This window comes from Platalea leucorodia (genome assembly GCF_965183815.1).
Source record: "Platalea leucorodia genome assembly, chromosome: 1".
In the NCBI taxonomy this organism is placed as follows: domain Eukaryota; kingdom Metazoa; phylum Chordata; class Aves; order Pelecaniformes; family Threskiornithidae; genus Platalea; species Platalea leucorodia.
The window spans coordinates 16,263,731-16,275,409 of NC_138823.1; the positions used below are offsets into that span (position 1 = coordinate 16,263,731).

The window sequence follows — 11,679 nt, forward strand, 5'->3', positions numbered from 1 at the left end:
ACATGTTTGTTAGTGATTTATGATGAACCAAAATCATTGATAAATATGCTGTGGACACAGGGATTAGAGGTTTAGTAAATGAAATGAAAGAGCTGAAACTACAAGTGAACTGTTCCAAAACAAACTGCGTTTTAATACCATCACAGGTAGTCATGCATCTAGAAATAAAGAAACATAGTCCATATTTTAAAGACAGTGGACTGTTCTCTGATCGGAAATGACATTTTAATAATGTTTTGTATTAGTAGATAGTGATACTGATCAGGTGATGCTGACTTTTAATTCCTGATGCCAAAGGGCCTCTTTAAAATCCAAAATAGTCTGATTAGAGAATACTGAATATGGAGACTGGCTCTAGGTTGCCCTGCTTGAGCAGAGGGGTTGGACAAAGGTCCCTTCCAACCTCAACCTCCAGAGGTCCCTTCCAGCCTCAACCAATCTGTGATTTGGAGATGGTATTATTTTATTTGCTGTTGCCGCATTTGATAAAGCAGTACTGTGTCTAATTATAGAAGAATGCTGGTAAATTGGAAAAAAGCACTATGAGAATGATTTAAAAGCCTGGAAAGCAGATCTTGGTGAACGCAATGCACTTAATGTGATAAATTAAGTTAACGAGTGACTTGCTTACTCAAGAAGTACCTGCATGAAAAATAAATTTGAACTCTTTAATCTAGCAGGGAGAGAGATGACAAGATTCAATATCGGCCAACTGAAAATGGGCCAGGCCACTTTAAAGATAAAATATTGCAGGTATTGCTACACAAAGTAGCTAATTATTAAAAAGAGCACCTGTGGTCCATGTGACATTCTTCATCACTGACTTTTTTTAAAATCAAAATTGGCTTTTTTCACTTAAGTAAATTGTAGCTTGAACAAGGAGTACTTTAGGGAGGCAGCACATGATCAGTGGTTTCTCCTGGCTTTGTAATTCCTGAGGACATAGAAGCTTCATGCATGTTATCTTCAGAAAATGTATTTTCCTTTGCTGCCTAATTTGAATAGAAAGATGGCATCCACTTCAAAAGTTTTTGTTAATAACAAGGGGATCTATTTATTTTGAAAAGCAGAGCAAAGTAGGTTCCATGCTGTCTCACTTCATTTCTTTACTAACTATAGCTGCTTTAGTAGTGGCTTATTGTAGCATAGTTAGTGGTCTTAACTTCATTTTTAAAACAGAGCAATTGTGATTAAGAGCAAGCCGTTTCAATAGAGAATAATAGGCAGACTGCTGAGAAGTGAATGGGATAATGCAAAGAAAGAAGAAACTACATGCAATTCACATACAAATATGGGCATTTAAGATTTTATTTTTAACATTGTCCAAAAACATGTATTTGTCACTACTGCTGGAAAAAAAATTACTTCATTTGAGTATGCCACCAAGTATGAACTGTTTTCAGACTCTTATGCACAGATACATTTAAGTAAGTGAGAGAAAACACCCTGTACTCTTTGGTCTGTTTCTTTTAAAGATATTTTGTTGTTGTTGTTAAATATGAGGGCTTCCATAGACAAACCTTACAACTGATTCCTGGCTGTGACATACAGTATGAAATCTCACATATGTGTTTTTGAATGCATGTACTTCTGCAAGAACAAATGTTTATCCAATAGCTGAACAAATGGTCTGCCTTAATTTTTATAAAGTTTGAGCAATCTGCATGGCAAAGGGAAGCACTGAAAACAAATCTGATTTTTTTATAGCAGAATAATTTCTACAAACTGCTACTCTAGTATATGCTCTGGTAACCTACAAAGAAATGGCATCAAAGTGGCAGAATATCTAAATAACTGGAATGGAGAAATGAACCATTATGCTTTGTTTCAGCCACCACTTTGTTCTCAGTTTAGAGTTAGTATTTTTTGGCTTAAAATACCTTGTTTAATCAAGTTCTCTTCCCCTTTCACATTAATATTGTTTTGACCCTTAACTTGCATAAAATTGAATGTTTCTGGTTTGTACAACTATTTGAGGTAATGTCTTCTCATACCTACATATTCCAACGTTGTTTTCCTTTTTTACATGGGGAAATGGAGGCCTTTATCTACCATGCTGTATTCTTTCTATCAGATACAGTATTTATCTTTGTGAAAAAAAATTTAAAAATTAACCCCACCACCTCAATACCACATAATTTTCCAGTGCCTCACTCACTTAAGGTGCCAACTTGGGGAGGAAATGCTTGTTACCAGTGAACTGAAATAAACTGTGAATTGCACTTGCATTATTTGAAATAAACTGGATTGCATTGAATAGGTATAATTTCTAAAACATACTTGCTGGTTAGGTAAAGAGCATCTGAAAAGAAAAACTTTTTGCTGCTTTGGAAGTCCTCTTGCATTCTGTTTCTGTTGCTTTATTTTCAGTACCAGCAGAGACGTCAGCAAGAAAATATACAGCGTCAAAGCCGAGGAGAAGCCCCCCTTCCTGAGGAGGACATCAATAAACTTTTTAAACCACCACAGCCGCCTCCAAGAATGGAGTCACTCCTTATTGCAGGTAATGTTCTAGCAGCCTCTTCAGCTCATCTTTTCATATATGAATGTTAGTTTGGGAAAAAGTGGAGTTGTTACCTTAGAAAGCATCTTAATTTTTCATTACCTTTGCCATTATGGTGTGATATTTTGGCATTGGTAGTATTCCAAATACTGTCCCTAGTGTCTGAAGTGTTTTAAAAAAAAAAAAAAAAAAAGTAGCTAAGAAAAACCACCTTATTGCTAGTAGGCAGTCTCTGCCTCTGTTAGAAAGTAAGTTTCCACACATAGAAGAATTTTAAACCATCTAGGTAAGTAACAGAGGCATGTTACCCCTGCAGATACAAACATATGTAATTTTTTGAAAGCAAGCCACTGTGTTTAATGGAAGAATGGCTGCATAAAGCTTTAATCTTGATGTATGGAGACTTTCTTCCTTTATTTCTTATTTTGCCATGGTACCTAGCTCCTGCTTGACCATCTGTGCCTCTTGGGTTGATGGGAAAGGGCAGGAGCAGCAGCTGGAGCCTCTTCTGGCTCTATTCTGAGAGGGTGAAATGGGATTTTAAAGGAGAGGTGGAGGAATGCCCCACAGAGCAGACTTTCTGCACAAATGGATGTAGTGACTACTGCAGTCATTAAGCTGCTCTCTGCACTCATACCCCAGCACGTCCCTCAACTGCAGAAATTCGGGGGCTGTACAGACAAGAGGCAGGAATAAGCTGTTTGGGCTGGAACTACTGATTCAGAGCAGTTGCCTGCAGCCCTAAGTTACTGATAACATCCCTAGGTGTTGAACTGGCTGTTGCAGCAGCTGAGAAGATTTTACTTTTTATTTTGCACAGAATTGGGATATTTTCTTTTATTTCTACGGCCAGAGTTTTAGGGAAACTACCCCCATCTTCCTGCATCTCAAAGTGAATGAAAACGTAAATGGGAACAAAGCATAGGTATAGGTCCCCACCCTCCCTCCCCCCATTTTCTTCAGTTTACTGGTATGCTGCAGTACGTAGCCACAGTTTGGGACAAAAGTCAGTGCCTGTCCTGTGCCTCCTGGAAGGGTAAAAATATCTGGGACCTTACAGTGGCAACAGAGAGCAGAAAACCTAGATGCCCTGTTAAGTAATCTAAATTTGGAAAATGTCATGAGAAAGCTAATTGTTTAACTATAGCAGGCTTTTTGGATCAGTTAGCTATCACCTTGTTTTGTACTGAGAGAAAATTAAACCAAAGTGCTGGTAATTCAGGGTACAGAAAAGAGTGCTTTTGACATAAAAAAAGTTAATTTGAACTACCACTCTTAAATTTTGGAGTGACCAAGAGGTTATTATTTTAATATTAATAGTGTTTCACACTGCTAATAAGTGCTGCTTTTAGAAGAAATAATGTTCTTGATTTATTATTCCTTCCAGAGTCTTTCAAAAACTATTGTTTTGGTAGTTTTTACCAGTTAGTGAATCCTAGCAGCATTGAAGTATTTAAACATTCAGCTTTAGCATAGCTTAAAAATGCAACAAAAGTGTGTAGGTGTGTACACGTATGTTTTATGAAAGTGATAGCTTAGGATGAATCATCTCTTAGAAGAGGAGGAATTGAAAACTATTATACTTAAAGGAAAAAAACAGTTTTCAGCCAAAGCACTCTCTTTGTTCTTTTACCATAGTCAGGGGAAGAATTGAAAGCATCCACTTCAACTTAGATGAAGTAAAGTTTGTGGATAAAGAATAAAACTTAGCTCTTTTGTCTCTGAGGCATTTAAAAACTTTTCAAATAGAGCATTAAATTGAGAGTTTATTGGCCTTCTAAACAGTCTTAATTTTGATTAAACTGGCTTCATGTTTTGCTATTCCTAGCTAACAAGGGAAATAACTTGTAGCAGTGCATGTATAAAAATGTTTTGATGGGCACGTTTGATTTGTAAAGCACTGACAAGTCTTCATGCTCTGATAATTTTTGAAATAGCTAATAAAGTGAAATATTAGGTGGAAAAAAAGGCTAGCAAAATGTCAAACAGGAGTACCACAATTTTCAGTCTGCTACTGAAAAATATTTGTTACACATATTTTAATAGGGACAGCAGATGCGTAAGAACAGAACTGAAATTCAGTCTTGTAGTATTTTTAGAGCAACTAAATTGAACAATTAATGTTATTAAGCTTCCAATACAGCAGCAAGAATTGTTTATTCTTTTTATTGTCATACATATTTTCAGAAATTGTACATAATAGAATTGTAGGAAAATTAAGGGTGTTTTGAGCATACCAGTTTACCTATTCTGCTAATTTAGTTTCTTTTTCTTCCCAAACCTATTTGGGAATACTGAAAATGTAAAATTCCTAAGTGTAGAGTAGTTGAGCTGTTCTAGTTGCTTTTCTCTATAACTATTGAATAATTCATGCACATTTGGCTTTTGAAAAGTGATATTCTACGATGTCTTTCTGAATTTCGAAACTGACAAGGGTTTACTCTTCTTTCCTATTGACAGGTCAAATTAATACCTACTGCCAGAATATTAAGGAGTTCAATGCACAGAACCTGGGCAAGCTTTTCATGGCTCAGGCTCTCCAAGATTACAACAACTGAAGAAACTTTGCTGTAGCCCTCAACGGGAAGACTTACTTACAGGTCTATACTGTTCATGATCCTCTTGAAAATTTAGTATATTGGAAAGAGAGTCTTGTAAAACAGAGTCACCTTGGTTTGTGTAGAATTCTCCTGTAAGAAAAATAAAGGCAAATTTTAACGATGTTTTAGTATTTCCTTATTTGTTGGCCCTATCGGACTGGAATTTTCTGTGGTCACTCAGGTTTTCTAAATGTTTGGCAGTTATTCATGTTTAGTCATAGCAAATAATACAGGTTTTATTTAACTTGGAATCTCAAATAAAAGCAAATTATTACAAATGTTCAGTATAGCTGACTTCACAGAAGAAATTTAAGATTTCCCAGTTTTGGTTGAGAACTTACAACCATAATGTGCTACTCACTTGGAGCAGTTGCTTGTTTTTATTTTAATCTGTTTGGACAGTCTGGTGCAATGGGCCTTCCATATCACAAATATTTCATAGGCCTCACATTTGGAACATGCAAAACTAGCATTATGTGGAGACCGATCCCCACCATATCATGCTAAGCTGTGTTCCTATTTTCTGTTGCCACCACCAACTGGATTGAAATCCAGTGATGCTACTGAAGTCTTCATGACAGAAACTGTAGAAGTAGCTAACCTGGAGCAGCTAGTGTGGACACCATACGTACTCTGCATTAACTTTGCCATCTGGTTGTGCCTTTATTCCTGAACTCAGGCTACTTATCTTTTTAACAAGAATGTTAATTTAAAGGTTTAGTGGCAACTCACACATGTTACTGTCATTGATTTCTTTTTTTTCCTTGAGTTCTTTCTTGCATGTCGTTGTGTGATGAGTTCTGAGAGCCTAAAATGGCTGAAGGAGTGTGGTTTGGTCTTTTAAAATAAATAACATCCTCTAAATACAGACCTAGCATGGAATATTTCAGCCTCTAAGGTGAATGTTTTGGAAAGTCAGAAGTGTGTGAAAACTGGAGGTTAGACGAAAAACTTTTTTTTTTTTTCCAGTCTAAACTATAGTGATGGCAGTATTTATGTAAATATGGATGCAAATTTTGTTCAGCCCTCACAGATCTGGCAAACTGCCAGTCTGATCTTTTGCCTTGGAAACTTTGGGCACCTTTGTGTTAGCTTTCATACAGTGAACTTCTCTGAAATCAAAGGTTAGTTAAGTGTCCTGCTACAGTGCCACATGATTGAGTTTCATTTCCTATACAAATAATATTCAAACTGTGTTAATTTTCTAGTTTTCTGAAGGACCAAAATAACCACGAGGGAACAGAAGTAGGAACAGATAATTAGACTAAGATGAGATATTTGAGATAGAAAAAAACAATCTTCTGGATAACTGGGAATAGAAGACTGTAGTGACTGTGTATAGAAGGAAGCAGTAGTAACACTACACATACTAGAAGGTCTGTAAAGGCAGTGTTAGCAAAATAAATACTTGGAAGGGTTAAAAACAAGCTGTGTGTTTGAATTAGTTCTTTAAGATTGATGATGTAAATGTGAGAAAGAGGGCAGTAATATTCTACTGTGCTGGAGTTGCAACAAGATTGGTGAATTGAGCTAGGTCCAGTGGGCTAAATGTCGATTAAAATCCATGAAGAAATATGGAAGACTTCAGCAGAGGTTTGTGGCTTCTAAAGGTATGGATCTGCATCAGACAGGGGAATGAGATATAAAAGGTGGTGAGGTGCAAGTAGACTTTGGAGGTGATTTGACTATTCTGTTCTGAATCACACTTTGGCTTTCTGTCATGGTGGAAATAATTAGAGGAAGCCTCCGTGAGCAGGGGAGGTGGGGTATGTTGAAGCTGTTGGTCTATAAATGAGAATCAACGGCTGTGGAGATTAGGAATTAAAAGGTGTGGGGCTGCGTCTCCATGCTGGGTTCGATGTGAGCTTTCCCCACTACCTCTGTATTCCTGGAACTTCGCTTTTACGTGTTTTCTTCCTGATGCAAGTGAGCTGGAAGCTCATTCACTGTAAGATGTGTCCTTTCCATTTCTAATTACCATAGCACTACTAATTTTTTCTCCTTTCTCGACTGTGAAAGGCTTTTCTGTATGCTAATAAAAATGTAGTGACATTAGAGTGTTTAAAAATCACGTGTAAAGAAGTTAGAACTTCTTTTTGGTCAGCAAGCCTGTTGTCATTGCAGAGGCAAGCAAGGCCTCTGCCTGTGGTGCCATCTCCATCATGTGTCCACAGGTCATGCCTATGGACACAGGAGACAAAACGTGCACATAAGGGAAAAGCTTCGCAGCAGTCGTTAGTTATACACATAGTCCACATCTAGCCATCGTCTCTCCTGTCACGCTCCTAACCATCCAGGGCTGTGTTGAGGTAACTGTTCTGTAGTTGTTTTTTATTTGTGCAGAACTATAATCCTTGTAAGAGAACATGTTACTTTGGAATCCAGCTCTAATTGGCGTGAGTCTTACAGGCCACTCTTCTAAGCTAGATGTGCAGGTCTTTCAAAAGTGAGGTTTGAAAGGAGAAAAAAGGGGATGATTATTTTAGTTTTGATGCTGAAGCAAAACGGTATTTCTTCTAGTTGGTCAATACTTGGGATCTTCACCAGTATGGCTCCAATTTTGCTGTAACATTTACTGCCTCTGGTCCACTGCTACTTGTGAAATGCACTGATTGTACTGAGAATTTGAGCCTGTGTGGGATGTGAGGTGCCACCTCCCGTAATCATGGCACTACCTTGGTCATCGTGCCATGACTGCCTACTTACAGGAGGGTGTGGTCCTCTGTTGGGGGTGGTCCCAACAGAGGACCACACCAACTCCCTTTTCACCTGTAGACAAAGCATAAGGGCTTTGCTGGTGTAAGGTAGGGTGGATGCAACTTGGTGTTGCATAAATAGTAAGAAAGTTAGTGCTCCTGTAGTTCAAGGTAACACTGTCGCTGAGGAGTCACGGGAATGGGTGGTGCATGCTCCTGCTCGGTCACAACGCAAAGTGGAATAGGTTTGTCTCTGAGCCTTTCTAACAGTCTGAAACGTGTCTGGTTATACTGACAGCTCAGAGGTTATCTTCAGGACAGGCAATAGGAAAGGATGCTAAACTTTGGACCATCTACTTGCTTAACTAAAAAAATAAGTGTAGTTCCTCAGATAAGGTTAACTGCCACAGTTGTTGTCAGAGACTAATCCTTAACATTAATATTTAATGAAAATGAAACTAAATGGGAGAGCTTTTCTGTAATCCAAACATACTTGGTGTGCCCTTATCTCGACACGAAGATACGATGCACTATTTCCATTCTCCTTTCGCTGTTCTCAAAGTTGGACCAAACTCCATCCAAACTGTAAGCGTTCTGCTGCTGGCTGCCCACATGGAGGAAACCTGGGGGCTTTCCCCCCTTCTACACAGGTTATCGCGTCCTTTTTCTTCTCAGTGCCACACAATGTTCCCCCAAATACTTAGGCATTTTAGAGGCTGAATTTCTCCTCCCCAGCATCATGTCAAAGTTTGGACTTCTGTGCAGAGCTGAACAGCGTGAGTCTAAGGTACTGCCAGGTGAGAATGGGTAGCGCTTGTCCAGGTGTAAACAACTGCAGGGAGTGCAGAGTAGAGAAGGTCTGGGCGAGGTTGCAGATGTCCTGTTTGGTGCTAACGAAGACATTGGATGGGATTGGCAGTGGCAACCAATAACGCTTGTAAGGAACATCTGACGTCTTTGTGTTTATGCTTTGCAAATTTCTGAGCACAGAGTCATTCGTTCATCTTGTTGGTCAGTATTGCCTGATTTTTTGCCTTCTGATGAATCTCTGATGTGCCAAATCACTGGCGACAATCTGAGACATCTTTTAGAAGCAAGCACTATTTAACGGTTCTCACTTGGTAGTCAAAGGACTCCTGGTGCTCTGTTAAGAAGTCGTTAGGAGCTGGTGATGCAAATAATATCACCAGCCGAAATATGTGCAATGTGTGCAGTAAGAGGAATTGAATTGCTCTCTGTAGAACTGCTTCTCATCCAGTTTGCCAGCCCTGGGGTGAAAGATATGTCCCTCATGATTTTCCATGCCTGTGCATTTTCTTCCCCTGGATTTTATACTTCCTTTTAATTTTCTTCAGGTTTTACCCACAGCTTGTTGACTTCTAAGCAAAAAGAGCATGCTGCTTTAAATCCAATGCCTTCTGTCATTATGTGCTTTACCATGAATTCCTCTGGAAAACTTTGTCTCCAACTGGAAAGATGTTTTAAATTTTGTGAGCTGAACATCAGATTCATGGTGGAAGTTTCGGTTGCTCAGGTGTCAGGTATGGCCCTGAGCTCAACTTTTGCATGCCCCTGGTCTTCAGCTGCAGGGGACGGAATGCCTGGAGGCGGTGGTGCTGCTCCTTGGGACTAGTCCAGAAGGAGTGATTCAAAAGCTTTTCATACCAACTTTACAACTGGAAAGAGGTTTACGCAGAGTTGGGCCTGTGTTTTATTTTTTGATCTTTTAATTGACGGACCAGATTGCTGTTGACACAACTCATCATACGCTGAGCAGTAGCAAATTGCGCAGAGCTGTAGAGGATGTCTTTAAAAACAACAGCTTTGGCAAAAGGCTCCTTAGCGAGAGAAAAGTTAAGGTCTTATTTCAATTAAAGCAAACATTTATATGTGAGGAAAAATGGCCAGATCCATTTTACAATGATATTAAAAGGCATTAGGGTGTCAGTAAAATAAATAAGGAAGGGTAGCAATGTATTTATCCAGTAGAAACACAGCTAAAGACTTCAAAAGCTTTGTAAGATGAGAAGAATGTGTGCAACAAGGATTTCCATTCTGGTTTAAACGATCAATTTGTTAATCTGTCACCGTTACTGAGGGTGGTGTTCCATACATATCATACAATGCATGAAAATTCTAATCTTTTTCTTATTCTGAATTTGAGCAATAAAAATTTAGTCTTATATGCAAAAATGTGTCCTGTTTTCCTCATTCAGTGTGTGATTTCATTGTTTATATCTCAGTAAAACTGATGGAGAGTCGTACCCAAGAGGTTAGAAGGTTGACAGCTGATTGAAGGTTCAGGGTCTCATCCCACGCGCAGCGTTTGCTTGCTTGCATATCCTGACATTTGAAAACAAATCACTGAAGGATTTAAAGTAGGTTTTGTCTGTCACGGAATTGGTTAATTTTTTTGTTCCCAAATCTTTCACTTGGCTTCTGTAACATTAGTGATTTAATAATTAACTTGCAGATTGCATCTAAGGCAGGAAAACATATTATATAACTGGAATGCACCAGTGGCAACGGGCTTGCCTGTTTCAGGCTGTGGTAATAAATATGCCTGCAAGTGAAGTCTAATAATGACATTTAGATATTTTAGGAGAAGTAGTAAACAATATGATGGTCAAAGCTGGTCTGTCTTACAACAGATTGTGACACTTGAGCAGCTTCTGCTTTGGACTAAATGTGTGACTTCCACACTGATCTTTGTTTATTTATTTATTTATTAGGTTACCTTAAGCAAAAAGTGTGGTCTTATTAATTGCTGTAACATTTAACATAACACAGTAGTCAAGCAAATCCATTGTTACTAGCTATGGAAAAACTAGTTCCAAAAGGATTAGCAATTACGAGCTTCAACAACGTTAACAACTTGTTTACATGGACTACAAGGTCATGTTCAATTTAATCATTTTTAATGTGACTCCTGAAGTCATGTTCTAGCACTATCTAGGCTTCTAGTGCAATTAGGCTTTCAATCGGGGATAAAACCCAACAACTTCCAGTTAATAGAAGAGCACTTTCTACAGTTATATATGTGAGCACAAGCAGTCATGGACTTGGTTTCTTGTGGCTTTTTGGTCTTTTTAGTTCAACCACAAATGGCTGTTCACAATGACTCCTACACACAACTGCCACATTACATCTTTAGCTCCCTCCAGGAGTTTCTTGCTCTCCCCCTTCGGAGCGTGTGCTGCTCCGGAGCTCTGCTTTGGCCGCGCGAGTGGCTCTCCATCGCCGCCTGCTCCCAGCCCCTTGGGCTGCGCGTCGTGCAGGTCTGCCCCGGGAGCTCGGCGGCTCAGCCCACCCATCTATCATCTCGTTGAACTTGGCCAATGAGTTTAGAAGTTATCAGAGTGGAGTCCAAGCGACAGTGTAGCCACATAAGCCCTGTTTCCTTAGAATGGATCAACAGAACCCTTTACTTATGCTGATACCAAGGGCTGTGCACTGCAGGGTGTGCGTGGGAAGAGGAAGCTGCGCAGATCTGGGTCCGCACGGACCACCAGCATTCGTCCTGGGGTGGATAACACATATTGCAGTTGAACAAGCTACTTGGAAATGAAAAACTCTCCTGTTTGCTAATTGATTTTCATAAAACTTCAATGTGTCTTAATGAATCCCTACTCTGAAAGGAAAATTTTCTACTTGGGAAGGATACCCAGACATTTGAATTCTGTGTATCTGTAGAAGGGAAATAAGGTGATCTATGAGATGAAAAGAGGCTTCTGAATTGAGCACTAAACCAGTTACATGGTCACGAAGTGACTGGATTGTGGCTGTCTGCAAGTTACACATGTTGGCATAAAAGTAAAATCCTATAGCATTTATTGGTGTGAATATTTCTGAAGTCACAGGAATTTTCATTAGATCACAA

General features: G+C 39.0%; 1 protein-coding gene across 1 annotated transcript in view; it reads left to right on the forward strand.

Moving 5' to 3' along the window:
* EIF3H (eukaryotic translation initiation factor 3 subunit H) overlaps nucleotides 1-5,224 on the forward strand; it is an 88,955-nt gene extending 83,731 nt beyond the window's left edge. Inside the window, exons 7-8 of the mRNA XM_082318704.1 lie at nucleotides 2,371-2,503; nucleotides 4,964-5,224. Coding sequence (XP_082174830.1) covers nucleotides 2,371-2,503; nucleotides 4,964-5,061 — 231 coding nt within the window. The 3' untranslated portion in view covers nucleotides 5,062-5,224. The remainder of the gene's footprint in view (nucleotides 1-2,370; nucleotides 2,504-4,963) is intronic.
* Nucleotides 5,225-11,679: the final 6,455 nt, after the last annotated feature.